The 16,431-nt window shown below is 34.2% G+C and overlaps 1 protein-coding gene across 2 annotated transcripts in view; it reads right to left on the bottom strand.

Moving 5' to 3' along the window:
• SLC27A6 (solute carrier family 27 member 6) overlaps positions 1-16,431 on the bottom strand; it is a 76,311-nt gene that overhangs the window by 19,031 nt on the left and 40,849 nt on the right. For both annotated transcript variants that reach the window (XM_064736874.1, XM_064736873.1), the window contains 3 exons: positions 13,227-13,433; positions 10,989-11,147; positions 9,815-9,939 (listed from right to left, as the gene is read on the bottom strand). In XM_064736874.1, the coding sequence (XP_064592944.1) occupies positions 9,815-9,939; positions 10,989-11,147; positions 13,227-13,433 (491 nt within the window). The remainder of the gene's footprint in view (positions 1-9,814; positions 9,940-10,988; positions 11,148-13,226; positions 13,434-16,431) is intronic.

Here is a 16,431-nt window from a genome sequence, read left to right on the forward strand (position 1 = left end):
AATAGTTACTTTCTTCTGTCTTCAGACTGATTATGAGGAAACAATCAGATTTCACACACTTGTAAAATATGTTTCTTCCCACATATTGCGTATGAGTCATGTTCCGTACTTTTTTCAACATTAAGACTCTCAAGGTTTTGTTCAATGTTGCTGGAATACATTATTTCTTAGTAATCTTGAGTCTTTACTGCTGCCAGGTCCCATGTTTACCATAACAAACAGCATAGTATGTATAAAATTCAGTAAGAAGTTCTAATTTTATTTATACATTCCCAAACATTGAGATTGCATGGACCACCTTTAGAACACAATCATATTTAAGCTGAAGTACCAGAAGGCAAAACATCTACACTGTTTGGATTTGTTTGGGTTTATTTTCTTTTAATTTCACCTAGTTTAAACTACGACTCCCTTTTCAATCACTTCAAGTTGCAATACAGAATGCTCTAGAAGTGAGAAAGTTCAAAATATACATAGGTACAGTTTGTTACCACATACTTTCAGAAATGCATGGCACTCTGCCACTGCAACTGTGTCTATACACCTCCATCTACCTACACTCCTATACACATACGTATGCAAACACCTCTCCATAAACAAATGCACACGTCTGCACATGTTCACATTCTTTTCAAACATTCATATATGTACACATTTGCATACATGTACTATAGAAAACAGAGAGTTTCTATTTTCTACTTTTCTATTATGCCTCTCTCCACCCCCCACCAAACCAGTATTAATTAGTTATAGCTTTACAGTAAAAATCCATCTGAACACCTTTAGTCTCACATAAAATCATAGCAAATTATTTTTGAGAAGAGATTTGGTCAGCTGAGTGAAACAGGAATCTTTTGAACAATTTGGATATCAAAACCAGTAAAACATCAACTGAGTGCATAGACAGCAGTGTTTCTCCAAGGCTTATGTCTTGGACAAATTAGATTTTTCATGAGGATGTGAATTCTTCCTACTGTAACAAAAAATTGCAAACACAATGGAATTTTAAGCTCCTCTAAATCACAAAGACCACAATGTTTTCTTCCTCCTTCGTAACCAGTATTCATTCATCTTTAGAGTCTTCCTTCTGCAAAGTAGGTTCTCTTGCTAAAATGATTCAGCAAGCAAAGTACCCCTTTCACTAGATGCAGGTAGATGTCGGCAGATTACAATCTGAGGCATAATCCTACAATTTTACCTCAAAACTACATCACTTACCAGCCTCCCCGGTCTCTAACAACTCTGTTTCTACCAGAACCCAATTCCTGCTTTTTCCCTTCTATCTTTATATGTGAAAATAATTTCTAAACACATAAGGACATACTTCACTGACTTAATGCTAAATCATTATTAACAACTGCTGCATTACACAACACTAAAATCTGACATGGATGTAGCCTGGAACAAAGTATCCAAAAATTGCCCACAGATGTTTTTTTTACAATGGTTTGTTTTTTCAACTTCAGACACAGTATCACAATGCAACAGTGTCGGTTTTTACATACTTGAAATAATAACATCTATTGTATTATATATTAAAATTCATTATATTGTCAATGAACAACAATAATATTTTTTACGCTAAAATGTTTCAGTGTTACTTTGAACTTAATCAGGAAAGTTTTTAATGTTTTTTTCTTCCTCCACAAAATTGTTCACCAATTTTAGGATATTTCTGTCAGCTCAACATAAAATTCAAAGTGGGCTATTTTCCTTGCAATTTCAATGCTAAACTGAAATGAAATGTGAAATTTAAATGTGTCCAAAGCCAAACTGCAGTTATCTCTTGCTGATGCCACTGAATTATTCAAATCTTCTGCCTCTGCAGAAAGTACAAAAAGTACTCTACAAAAAGTAGCTCAAAAGACACTTTCAAGGAAATTCTTTGTTCCACAATGAACAGAAAAGACAAACATATGCATATATATACACACAGTAATTGAGTCTTTCATCAGGCTAAGAACATTCAAAACCTCTAGAGACCAAGTTAATAAAAAAAACCTTTCCTTCTACTGTTTTTCTTTCAGAAAAATAAAAGCACTGATAGCTGTTTGCTGAAAAGATAGGTTTTCTCCCAGTCTAGTTCATCTTCTAGGATGAACCAGAAGACAGTGGCTTACATGGACTATAGTGCTTGGGATTTTTTCCCAAAAGAACAAATATCATATCATTTAAAAGTGCAGTAATTTCAGTTTCTCACACTACTTTGGCTGGTTTATATTAATACTGCAGAAAGTTGTTTCTCTAGTTGAAAAGATACAGAGTAGTCCTGAGAAGACTACATCATCCCACTTTGCTTGCAATGTTAACACCTATCATCAACATCAACAATACAATGTAAAACCACTTCAGGAAGGGATGCTGCCATAGCAGTCAGGCTTTTTGCAAAAATACAAAGAAGGTGTATGATGTTATCAAAAACTGGTCACAGAAAGCAGATTTCTTAAAAGGTAGAGGAGTAATTCACTTCTTCACAACTAAGGTAGATCCACTGTCAGATTGCTTTGCTGCAACTGCTGTATTTGTGATTTAGTCAGCCCCACCATAGCTGTACCTGTCTGTCAATGCAAGATTCCATGAAGAGCAGGGCTTTCTGGACATAAACACTGTCATGAATTTAGCAGTCTTTCAACTGTAAGAATGAAAATTATATGTCATTTCATCTCCTGGCAGGTTTAATAACTATGGTGAAAATCATTAAAATTTGGGAAAATTCAAGCAGAGAGTTCTACTCACATTAGTTTTACATGTGAGTTAATATAGAAATACTCTATCTATTTTTATCTTTTTTATAACTAATATATGACACTAGTTCATATTAGCTTTATGTGTAACTATCTTCCAGTGTAAAGTGACCCACAGTAAATAAAACAGAGTTAGCCATTCTAAGATCTGTCATCTGTTTTTAACATCAAACATCGTCATATATATTATTGTCCAGATCACTGCCGAAGTCCAGCTTTCAGGACAGGCATGTTGGTATCCATGGGCATGGTGGCTGAATAGTTACAGACTAAATCAAATGCTGCAAGCAGGAGAAGGGAAGGAAAAGAGATGATAATTCAACCAAATTACAAAAACGTGGTTGAATGACAAATACTTAGAGTGTCCTAATGAAAAAAGAAATAAAATAAATATGCAGAAATTCATGCTTTAAACTGACTAGATCAAATAGGCTTTGAGCTTCTACCATTTTCAGATGGCATTTAATTTACCTTTGGCACAATAAATAAAGTTAAAGGGGTAGAAGGAATTCCGAGCAGTCACCTAACACATCTCTCTCTGCTCCAGCAGAAAAGCTCTGTTAGGCCTGGGCCATTCGTGACACCTGATCAAGCTGTGGCATGTCAGCCAGCTGCCCTGCAGCAGTTGGTATGCAGTAATTGTGTGCATGCGTGTTCTTAGCCCACTGCATAAACACTGTACCAAATTAACACCTCCTACGCTAAAAGCTGTATTTCCTCACAAAATCTCCTTTACAAAGGACTCAGTGCCTTACCCTGGTCACCTACCACAAATAAGTTCAAATTGCATGCCCTCTGACAATTCAATTATGATTTGTGTTTCTGAATTTACTAATAGCTCTCCACAGATAGTTAGGACAAGAGAGTTTAGACCAACAGAATGTTGTAACATCTTCCCAATGTTTCCAAAAATGTCTATTTATTTTCCTTCACTTTGATTTTATTTTCTTAATTCAGAATGATTCTTAAATAAAATGGGGATTCCGTTTACATACACTTATTTCTAACAATAAAGGTGAAGAATTTTTTCAATATCTTTTTCATTGACATCAATGCATTAATATGCAAGAATCGTTCTTACCATACACCTGGAATTTTTTTTCATTCATTCTGCCAGGTCTTTGAACTGTGTACCAAATATCTGGACACATCATAAATCAGTTTGACACAATATGTGTCTGTCTCGCATGCTTGTTTCTTACATATATTAACCAACTGACAAGTCAAGATCTGCCTTACTACATTAAACACCAGATTCCTGGAATTTTTCATCCAACAGTCTTTTCCCCTTAAGTGCTCTCAATAAACAACTTGGAATATCTACGTGATTAAGCTGTTGGTAAATGCCTCTTAGAGTGTTATCAGCAGTACACTAACTGATGCAGGAAGTATTCATGATTGCAGCTACATAAAAATGTGCTGCATTTAAAGCAGCTGCTTAAAACAAACACAAGAAAACAAGTTCATTGCCCTTCTTTTATTATTTCTGCATAAGGAATATCCAAATGGGGAGAAGCAAAGATAATTCAAGGAAAGGAGGCATGAATTGTTCTCTGTATCATGCCCTTGATGAAACTGAAAGCAATCTCAGGGCCTGAGAATGCAAACATCTGTTAAATATAAAATATGATAAGACAGATGACACAGGATTTGCATTTAAGTATTTACATGGTGTGTATGTAACAACACATTCACCAATTCCTCTCTTGATACATTAGCCCTGAAAAAGGGGCATCAGGTAGTTAATCATACTGTAAGATGGGAGATACTCTACTATTACAGATATATTTTTCAAGATGCACATCCATGTTCATTATTTAGTAATGCCTACTTACAAACTGCAACTAGATTTTTTGAGCAAAACACATACTCAAATTTAAAAATACAAATAAAAAGAACAGGAAGTGTGTGAAGAGATGCACTATAAGAAAGGACAATAAAATTAGGAAAAGGACACATCTTTCTAGTTCAGAAACTGGTAGCTTGCTATTTAATATAGCTCATTCTCACCCCATTTTTAATAATCAATCTCCTGATAATCTATTAGAATTATATTCTAGAAGAAGATTTCTTCAATCAGCTCTTCAAAGAGGAAATATTTTGTTTAATTGTATTCCCATCTCCTCAGAAACAAAAAAAAGTCACTTTTGTCTGTGTTCCACCCAGTAATATGAAGCAGATAATTGTATTTTTGGTGCTTGTCCCAGTAGCACACCAGTCAAAACAAATCACACAAAACTTTTCAAAGGTCAGTTCAGAGAATTAAATATACATACACATACAGATTGCTTCTTGTGGTGCATGTTACACACACTATTCTGTGAGCAATATGAAGCTTCCCTTTGTGAAAACATGGCTGTGATTTCCAAGCATGACTCCACTTGTTTAACCCAAAAGACAAGTCTAGGAAAAACTGGAAGGAGAGAAATTGGTCAAGTTATACGACCTCTTAGGTCATGATCCACCAGGCTAGAATCAGTAGTTGATGTTCTAATTAGCCTTCAGTGCTGTTTGTATATAAAAAACTAATGCTTCCTAAGATATCACAGAAACAATTTTCCATGAAGAACACCTCAAAACCTTTTACCATTATTACTGGGGAGGATGAGAAAACAGACACAGGATCATTTGTGGATACCAAGAGAGATAGGCCAGTATCTGTAAGTATCAAAGACAGTAGGAAAAATCGGTGGTTTTATAATCTGTTTTAAAGCCATTTTTCAAAAATAATACTGTTGTTGTAGTTATAGCAGTTGAAAACAAGATGTTTGCCATGACATACAGTCTGTTCTTTACAAGGTCAAATGACACAGTCTAGAGAGGAAAAAAATACAAGCTTCCAAATTTCATGGCCTTTTCTAAGTTTTAATTTAAGATGTGCTTGGTATGTTCTTAGTCTAAAAGTTATATTTTCTCTAACAGTATGTACAAACAATGCTCAATTTTATTTTAGGCACTGCTGATACTGAAGTAAGAAATACTTGGATTAAGAATGATATCTTATGACATGTGCAGATGGCTTCAGGTTTTTTTTTTTTAAAGTTAGGTCACTACAAGAATAAACAAATTGCAAAATTCACCCCTAGAAATTAAATTTTAATGACATGTAGAGATTCTTAAAAGCTTTCCCAAGGAAGGTATAGATGTGGCTGTTTGCAACTGTGTCACATTACTGGTTTAGGGTATTCAATAAAATATTTATGTCAAAAACCTGCAAGGGGCTTAACACATTTCCACTCTACATTTTAAGGACATCAGAAAGAACAATTTCCAGTACCAAGCCTAAATTGAACTAAACTTTAATGGGAAATAAAATGTGATTAAAAGTAAAACCTGCATTTTAGAGTCCTAGTGACTAATTTCTCCTTGCTTATGTGACCATTAAATTCCCTTCCTTTAAGGAAAACTGCTTCTTGGTGAGAGACAGTGCTATCTAACTACATAAACCCCATCCTTACATCACTTTTCACAACACTTTAGTCAACTGCAGGGAAATAAATATTCATTCTGTTTTCTTATCCCAGTAGCACTGAATTCCTTGTTTTCACCTTCTTCACTACTATTGTTCTAACACAGAAGACTTTTAACACAATAAATCCTAAGCATCTTCTCTGTAGTAATTTCAGAGAGCTTAATCCTATCCAAAGAACCCGTGGCCAAAGTGTATCTATTAGAGAGACTGTCTTGCCTCAGCTTAACAAAACAAAGTCTGAAAGCTGATAAGCATGGTCTTATACACTTAGATAACCCCAAGGAAATAAGAAATATTACCTGTGCTGGAGGATAACACTGTCTCAATACCAAGTGGACATAAAACAGGACACATATTAAATGGGAAATTGTAAGCAATGATACAATTATTTGTGACACAGACTTTGAATAGAAGCAGAAGTGAGCTCTGGTTTTAATAGAGAGCTTACCTATTTCATGCAAGGTATCATAAATCATACAAATACTGTCACACTGCACCACAGCTTACAAAAGTAGAAAACATGTACATAATGGTTAAGGACACTGATTTCTAACCTCTGTTTGTAACACTTTTCAGGATGCAAGTCTTCTTTACAGAAAAGCAGGATAGAGATGCTGCATTACCACTCCCTTCTTTCCAAAAGCTTCAGGATACAATGCATTATTAAATAGATCATTACGTCAAATTTGAAATAAATCTGCAACTGCCTTTGGAAGGTTTCATTTACAGTCAGATGCTAAAATTTAAATTAGCTGCAAGTGTCTAAGGAAAATATATCCACGGATTAGAAGAGCAGTATTCCAAGGCATTTGCTAAGAGGCAATACAGGGAGCTCTGCTATGCCATACTCTTGTAGTTTTTCAGATCACTGTTAATAGAGACTTTGAGCAATGTCAGCCAGCAAGACCAGTTTATTAATTTTCTAAATATTCTTCTTCACTGGAGTAGTCATGCTCGTATCTTACAGATGGATCCATTTTGTAGCTACTGATGGCTAGTAGCCATCAATGCTGGTCACTGTACTTTCCTACAATCAAAATGATGCAGAAGAAGTGCTTGGAAGAGGGCAGGCTTGAGGATTACACACTTGGAAACCCAGCAAAATCTATAAATGTCACACAAAGCCAGATCTTTTTGTACTTGTACCTAAGGAAAAAAGATAACTTCCTTTTCTAACAAATGTTCTTTCCAGACAACAGACAACAGATTACTAAACCAAACTGGATACAGAATAACCTCAGAAAAATTTGCTGCAAGAGTCTTCAAGAACTTTTGCAGATGTGAGTGGGCGGCAGAATGATCAAACAAGACAAAACCAATAGGGAAAGCTCAGCCAAGAGCCTACATGCTACCACAAAGACTTGCCCAAAGTTCAATTCAGAATTTATGAACTTTGAGGCCACAGCATGGACTCCAACTGTAAACAATATACCATTTATTTCAAGTTTAGTGTTAAAGAAACACTAAATTAAATTAAGAAAATATGGTAATTGCCATGGATTTAATCTGGGTTGATGAGAAGGGTTTTGTAGCACTCTAATCTCATGAACAGTGCCCATATAATATCCTGACAGAACTTTAAAATGCAACATATCTTTCTCATGCTGCTAGCATACATTGTACTTTGACATTAATGAAACTTAAATAGGGAATCCAACTTAGGCAACTTACCTGAAAACTAAGAGTAAATTGCATAAGATATTTTGAAACCTTCCACTTATTTGTGCGAACATGTTTCTCTTCCAGTTTTAACATGACAGACACTTAGTATTTTTCTTCAAGTACCTAGCTGTCAAACTGATTTGTTTTATAATTTGAATTTTTCTTGAGGAGGCTTAGCAAGCAAGTAAAAACAAAACAAAACCCTGTAGCCTCACAGAAGAAAGAGTTTAGATAAGCCAGCTCCTAGAAAATATGCACATAAATTAACAAATAGAATAGTTATATGGTTAATGAATAGTTAATGATTGTATAACCACTGTATGCAGTATATAAATAGTTAAGGATGGTAAATATGACTTTATTTGCACAATTTAAAATTGCTTTTACTTCACAGTAAAGATTGAAAATTAGAAGAGTTTGTTTCACAAATTAAGTATATTAATCTATAATTTGTGCTTTAACATAAAAAAGGAGTGTGAAAAGAAGTCATGTTCTTCCTGTACAGTAAGAGAATAGAAAAAGGGAATAATTAATATCTTATAATTAATTATTAATATAAGACTGCAAACACAGCAGAAGTTATGAAGTTTTGGTGAGAAGGGAAATGATGTTATGGCAATCAAGTTAGCCTACAATGGAGGAAAAAACCCCACAATTTATAAAAACTATGCCTCCACAATGCCTTGACTTTTTCTTATGATTTATAACTTGATTTTTTGTTATCTACTAAGTTTTTGTTTATTTTACTAGAAAGTTAAAATCCCCCAAACAAATAAAAATTAAAACCAAACAAAATCCCAAGACATACCCCCCCCACAAAAAAAACCCACAACAACAAAAAAAAAACCACAAAAAACAATCAGAGAAGGTATCACTATTCTGGTTTCTCATCAGCACCAGAGGTCTTCACCAGGCCATCATCCATGCTCCCTTTAATTCATGAACTTCTACTTTACTGGGGTACACATGGATAGAGCAGTTGGATCCATGACCCACAACTACATTGCTTAAGTATACTTTTGAAACTTTTCCTCAGGGAAAAGCAATCCAATGACCTTTTCCATTCTTTGGTCTGCAATTCCGATATTAATGCAAATTATTATTCTGTTGGAAAACAAGACTGATTTGCATTCCCTCATTTTAGAATACTGCTTAAGGATGATGTTAATAATTTTCAAATTAAATACTTTGAGTTTCTGGTACCTTTTCCTAAGAGATGAGTCATTTTAATAACATTCACTGAAAAGGAAAGAAATCACTGATTATTTTTGTGAAATAACAAGATGAAATTATGATAGTGGCAAGGGGAGGCTTTTCAAAGCAATAACAGCTGCACCGCATCCAACTTATGTATATTTTCACAAAATTCTTTCTGTTCTACTAAATATTTGTTGTCTAGAATAGTTCTGTAATTGGAAAAAAACTCAAATTGTTCACTTTGAACAAAAAGCTACTAACCTAGACCAAGCCCCTGCTAAGTTTAAAAATATTATTTAGATGGTCTCAGAATATGCACATTTTGCCAAACAAAACAGTGCTAAAACATAGTGTACAAAATGTGAGACCTCTGACACACACAGGTGCCAAGAAAAGAATTCTGAAAATTTAGAAAAGGCATTGGAAAGTACTCCTGTAAGGTAAGGTAAGTTGTTTGAACTTACCTTGCAAACTTCCATGAAACAGTACTTTATCACAGATGATACTGAATCAGTTTTTATTGTCAAAATTGTTTCTTATAATACTTTGAGTATATCTTCATGATTCAAGCCATTATTTTTATTAAGCATCTACATATCACCACATATCTGCAGAACCTCACATAAAAGGAAGGGCAGAAGTACATGCCTAATACAGTTTAATTTCCCTTTTACCATATCCACTTGAAGAAAAATAAATGTACTGACAGACAAATAGGCATCACTTTGATTCCACTTACCACTGGCTGATTGCAAAGGTAACGGCAGAGTTCTCCAATGTACTGGATGACAGTCACGTTGTACTTTCTGCAGTCATTCCAAAACTGACTAGCTGAGAACTTCTTTTTTAACACACAGGTTGCACCTTTATGGAAACAGTAGGGAAAATGAAATTAGGCAATTGCTCCATGTGGAAGCTTAGCTATAAGACAGATCATCTGAGAAACTAAAACAGCCTTGCTCAGAGAACTATGCAGTATTTAAGCTGTTTTATTTGAAGATATGTGTTCAAACCTGGTAGGCAAAGAAGGCAGAGGAAATCAGCCTCCTGGCTGAGACAGCAATGTAATAAGATCAGAGCTTAAAAACAAGTCAGCTTCTCCTCTTACAACACTGTTGGTGTTGTAACATATTTTAAGAGTTTAACATGAACTCTTGTGTTCAAGCGTTTCAAGCTGAAAAATCCAGAAGATTCAGGCTGATTAGTAAATCAAGTGAGTATCACTGAAGCCTTATTTCTCAAGAAAGTATTCATTAATGCAGATTCATAACTGTATTATTAACCCACAATAAAATGATTTTTCCTTTGCTCTGACTTGAACTTGACCCATAAGGAAACAAAGTATTTGCCATGGAGTTCCAAATAAATCTTTTAGAAAAGAGCCATTGAGGACATCTACATTGTCTCAGTAATACATCTGATTTCTGCCAGTGTTAAAACACAAAAGTAATAGTACACAAATCAAATGGATAAAAAGTTAAGGGATTTAAAAATACACGAAAAAGCTTGCACAGTCAGTAGTAGACAATGTATTTGTCAATATTTTAAGTTCACCAAATACATTTTAATTCTATTCTACTGTACAATACTTAGTCGTACAAACGCTAATGCACCATACACACTGCCAAAACACTGTGTATGTCCTTAGCCTCCTTTTGACCTAAATATGAAGAAGTCAAAACATTTGTGATGCAAATTATGACAACTAATTCTTCACCACAAAGAGAGCTTGTAGAGATCACTTGTTAGTACAAAACATCCCCTCTCCCCAAAATACACAGTTATTCCAAAAAAGACTACTCACTGAATTTCAGTAAAGCATTAGCTTCCCTAGGGCTAGTGAACCTAAGCATGTTTTAGACATTTTTATAATAATTCATTCTCTATTAACAACAAAAGCAAACAAGCCTTACCCAGCTGAATGCATCCACCAATGCCAAGAAGAGAAGCTGCACTGTGATAAAGGGGCAGGGTAATATAAATGATGTCTTCTGAAGTAGCACCAAAAGCCCACAGTCCAGCAGCTCCTTTAAGAACCTGTAAATGACTAATGACTGCTGCCTTTGGAAGACCTGTAATAAAATCAAAATAATGCACTAAAGCATTTCTTAAAGGGAATCTGTATGAAGTCTCTAAAATCACAAAAGAGTCATTTTTTACTTCTGTAATCAAATTGTCAGCCATCTTTTTAGATGACCTAAATAGATGACTGACTGTTTAATACAATATTGCATGTTTATATACACATAAAGATTAGCCAGTTTGTAACCTCATCTCTTTGCTATTTAGTTTGATGTCACAGTCATTCAAATAAATGGAAACATGACGAAACTCACTGGTTTGCTGCTAGCAAATTATATAAAGCAAGAAGGGACAAAAAATGTACTGTAGATATGGACCTCTTTTAACATAAAGAGGCATCACACCAGATCTTGTTCATGCAAGAGTCATAGTGATAGTAAGGCAAACAAGAAAGGTATGGGATCTTCATGGAATAGGTCACACAATGGGCGCTTATCTAAGAATCATACATCTTCCTATTTGTTTTAGAACTCTACAAAGTCTATGACGAATTAACAAAAAAGAAAAAATTTGTGAGAAGACCACATCAGTTAAGTTCTTCCGAAAGAGTTTGTTCAAGTTCAGCACAGCACTTGTCTTCAGCAACATGCAGACTCTCAGGCAAGGGCTTCCTGTGCTACTACCCTTCACCTATTAATGTGAGTAGGGGATGTGATCTTGCATGATACATGTGTTCTCAAACACACACACAAATTTCAGGCTGAGTCAGGCTGATGATGAACGGTGAGAACCGTTCAATACTTTAAAAAATACAATGATTCACAAAGTTTTCTCACCTATTCTTGCAAAGCTATGGTTCATTTGAAGACTTAGCTAGAGCTGGAAGTATAATCTGTGGAGAGCTGAGCTACCCTCCAGGCTTATTCCACTTTTCTACACTTAAGTGAAAAGGGAATATGCCTAGGTTGCCAATAAATTGCTTATAGTAAGAAGTTTTCTACAGTCTTGTGTTTTTACCTCTGCCTTTACAGAGAGATTACTACAGACTGTGCAAAACACTCCTTTCTTTTAACTAAGATTATCAGTCAAAACATGTGAAAATGTTCAGTAACTCAGAATTAGTTATTCCATACTCTTCAGACTACACAAACCTTATGATATTAGTTACATAGTACATAATAGAAATTCAATTCTAAATTCTTGTCTTTCATATAAAGTTTCAAAAATATTTCAAATTCTACATAACTGAAACTTGAGACTTCACACAGATACTCTGATTCTAATTGTAAGAACAAAATCATCCCATCTGGATAATTATGTAATTTTTTTAAGCTAATTTAACTCCCAACTCTTAACAAGCAAGCTTAAGCATATTTCTATTAGTAGAATTTCAAATAAAACCTCGTCTCTTGACAATATTTATAACTTCCTAACTTATTGGAGACTGATGTTCTTATCTCCTAATTTTTCCTGAGAACCTGAAGCAAATAAATTAAATTATTATTTGTATGAAGGAACAAAGCCTCAAACCACATAAGTATTTTCAATCTTCATGTGGCTAAAACGGTTGCGTTCAATTGAATGAGAATGCCAATCCACTCAGCTTAAAAACAATGCTGCCTTTCATGTCAGTGATCAGGTTTTTTTTAAGTATTAGCTTCTTAGCCGCTGGAGCACAATTCAGACATCTGTTTCTAAACTAAAAGGCTAGTAACTTAATCCTATTTTCTGTCTCTACAGTGACCTGCATAAAACATGACTTACTGTAAGAAAAACAAAAGTCTATTTGTGTGTTTCAAGATTATTTTTTAAAGTTCTAGGTAAAAATCTTAATAACTTTAGCTAGGGAGTGTTATGTGGTCACAAAATACTATCTATTATGATTGTAAACCGACCAAAAAAGCAATGTTTTATAAACACTTGAGCTGTGAAGTAATAAGAGGTAAAGCCTTTCATTGTATGTGTACAATGTGGCAGGAAAAAATAAAGAAGAGAAACCCATAAACCACTGAAGAGAAACACAATATGAGCAGTTTTCTATAGTAATGCTTCTAGATGAGAAACATGACATTTTGCTATTGAGATACCAGAGTTTCAGAAAAATCATGGACTCTTTAGAAGATCTGTACCTGTTGTTCCCGAAGTAAATATATATAACACAGCTGACTTGAGAGTGTTGGCAGAGCATCGATTAACTGGAACAGGGTCTTCAGATGCAGCTTCTATTTTGTCCAAAAGAGTATGCACATTTGGAAATGAGGAATCCTTGGCCATTATCCAAACACTAACATCTTTTTGAAGTTTAGGAAGAATTTCTTCCAACGTCCCAAGCAAATCTTAAAAATTCACATGAAATTATGTTAATTCCATTATGCCTTCATAAACCTAGATAATAAAGTATTTTTTCTCTTAAAGTTTTACTTTTTATAATAGAAAAAGAAATGCAAGTCACCTCCATGGATACAGATTCAATAAAATAACAATGAACTAGAATGAAAATCCACTGAAAACAAGATATAATATGCTAAAAATACCACTGATCCCATCCCATAGTAGCATGGTCAACTAGCTCTCAAGGCAAACTTGTGAGCCTTGATTATTTGCTCCTACTGTCCACATGATTTTAGGTAACACTTAGTCATTGTTAAGACTAGAATGAAATGTGGTTAAGTTCCAACTTCAAATAAATCTTGAAGAAATCCATTGAGGCAGATATATGCATAACTGATAACTACAGAACAGGTTTCCTTGGATGCCCTCAACAGCAATCTCCTTTTGAGAACTAATTTTTTTTTCAAAGGCACAGAAGGGACTAATTTAAAAAGAAACAGCAGTTTAACTAAGTTCTATTCTGCTGGCTTATCAGGAAAGAAACAATGAGAGCACTTCCCAGAGTAAATAAAAAAGAAAATATATAGAAGATATAATCCTTAAATAACCTATTTGGTATTTATATTTTGAAGCATTTTTACAATGTCACTTTCTCAGAAAACTGCACAGTCATTAAAGTACTAATCCAGGAAACATACCAAGAACAGGAACAATACTGTTTCCAGTAGAACTCATTTATACCTTAGGGCTTTGATACATCTCAGTCTAAGTAATTAATCTTAGAAATAAACCTATGGATATAAATTTATTTTATTATCTCAGTTCTTATAATAAATAAAGTTGAATAAACTTTGAATAAACAAAGTTGATATGACTCACCCAGAACCTGACAATGAGGCATTGCCAGAGCCAGCATTTGAAATCCTGATGTCAACTCCAAACTCACTTCACAAATATTAAATATGGATACCATATGCATAAACTTTATGCCAAAACAACTAAAGATTTTTAATCTTTTAGAAAGCTGCTTCAATAATGATAGACTGATGTAGTTATTTTAATTAATAACACACAATTGCTATTACAGATATGCTGCCTACTATCATCAACTAAACATGTTTTACAAACCTAAAGTCTACAGAGTACAAGTTTTATATATTTTATGAACATTTAGCAAATAGATCTGACATAGTGTAACACAAAAAATTTTGTTTTCTAACTTCCTAGTACTGCAGAATGATTTCAGGAAGAAATCACCCAAATTATTTTAAATTGGAAAGATGCTGTTTGAATCACTGGAGTACAGTCCCACTATAGACAGCAACAGAGTGAAAAAATTTGAACAAAAAATAATGTCAAGAACAGTAGTATTAACTGCAGGAAACCTGATGCCATGAATGTCAAGGTTCATTGGCATATTAATTCTGTCTAGCTGTGGTATTATGGAATTATGGCATATTTTTGAGCAATAAATAGAAAAATACAACTGTACTACTTCTAACACATATTAATTAATGAAGTGTGATGGAATAACTATGTACATATTACCATCTCATACTGACTTTGTCTTCCTATTATGCATATATGCCTCACAAATATACTAAGGAGAGCTGGTGCAGAACCTAGCAAAAGAAACAGAGGTGTTGGAAGTAGCTGGAGTTCTATTTCTGTTTTCAAAAGTAGAGAATATAGATTCTCCACCATTCTTTATTAATGCACTAGCTTCACCTACAAGGCAAATCTGTCAAAAAGAAGAGGATTTCCCTCTTCTTTTTCTTTTTTCCCCCTTTTTGTGCAGCAAAGGAAGAAAGATAGGAACTATTAATTTCAACCTTGCAGACACACTCATTTAAGATTCAAAAATGACATGAGGACACAGTTCCCTTTTGGTAGACTGAAACATATCTACCCAAAATAGTTAAGATCATATTAAACATACACACTTGTAATTTTTTCTCCAAACACTCACTCTTAAAACCTGTGACTCTGGAGCTTTTTACTGCTATTGAACAATTAAATGATTACACAGCATAATTTTTCTTCTGTGATCAGGAATCTAGTATTTGGAACAATACATGAACAGCTTGTAATTAAAACTTATCATGAAACAAACTTCTCAGTAGATAGCACAGAGCAGAATAAACAATAAATTATTTCTTGAATAAAAAAAGGTAAGGTAAAACAGCTGTATTTAAAGTGCCAGAAACTGAAAGTTACTTCTGGAACACACATGAGATGGGGTGTTTGGAGATGATTCTCAGTTGTACTAACATATTTCCAAACAATAGTTCTAATGATCGTAAATTAACATTTTGTTCCCCAAACTGAAAACTGTGCCAGACATTATGCAGGGCTGTCTAGTCTTTACATATCATCTTTGCCACCTGTCAGGAAGACACAGCCCTGTTGGAAGAGCTATAATTTGTATATTTCTAGAGGCACCTTGTATGTACACCTCATATAGAAAAGCAATTACAGTAAAGCAATTCTGCTATTTAAACTTGGAGTTTTACTCAAATAATACTTATTTACTCTTTACACTACAAGAGTATATTCAGATTTTGGGTTACTTGTTTTGGGAGAAATATCTCCTCATACAAAATTTGGCAAGTTCCATCTGTGCTGTTTACATTGTTTGTATACATATGTTTGCCATTTGCTAATTATTTGGCTCCTACTGAGAAAAAATATCTGGAATTGATCAGGATGGTTATGTTTTTCTGCTTTTGTTTGCTTTTTTCTCGTCTTACTTTTAAAGCATTATTCAGTAAAAGTTTGTGAAACTGTTACTTTATATTCACATGAATACATCATTCAGTTACATCTTTTGAGAAAGCAAGGAAAATACGTTTTGAACTACTGTCCCAGGCTTCCAGTTGCACAAAGGTTTTTTATGTTATTTTTTAGCAGAGAGATCATGCAGGCTGTTGGCAAGGACACAGTCCCACGCTGATGAAAGGAATACATTAGATTATGAGATCAGTTTGTACTGAACAGAAAGTT

Source organism: Zonotrichia leucophrys, chromosome Z, assembly GCF_028769735.1.
Source record: "Zonotrichia leucophrys gambelii isolate GWCS_2022_RI chromosome Z, RI_Zleu_2.0, whole genome shotgun sequence".
NCBI lineage: Eukaryota > Metazoa > Chordata > Aves > Passeriformes > Passerellidae > Zonotrichia > Zonotrichia leucophrys.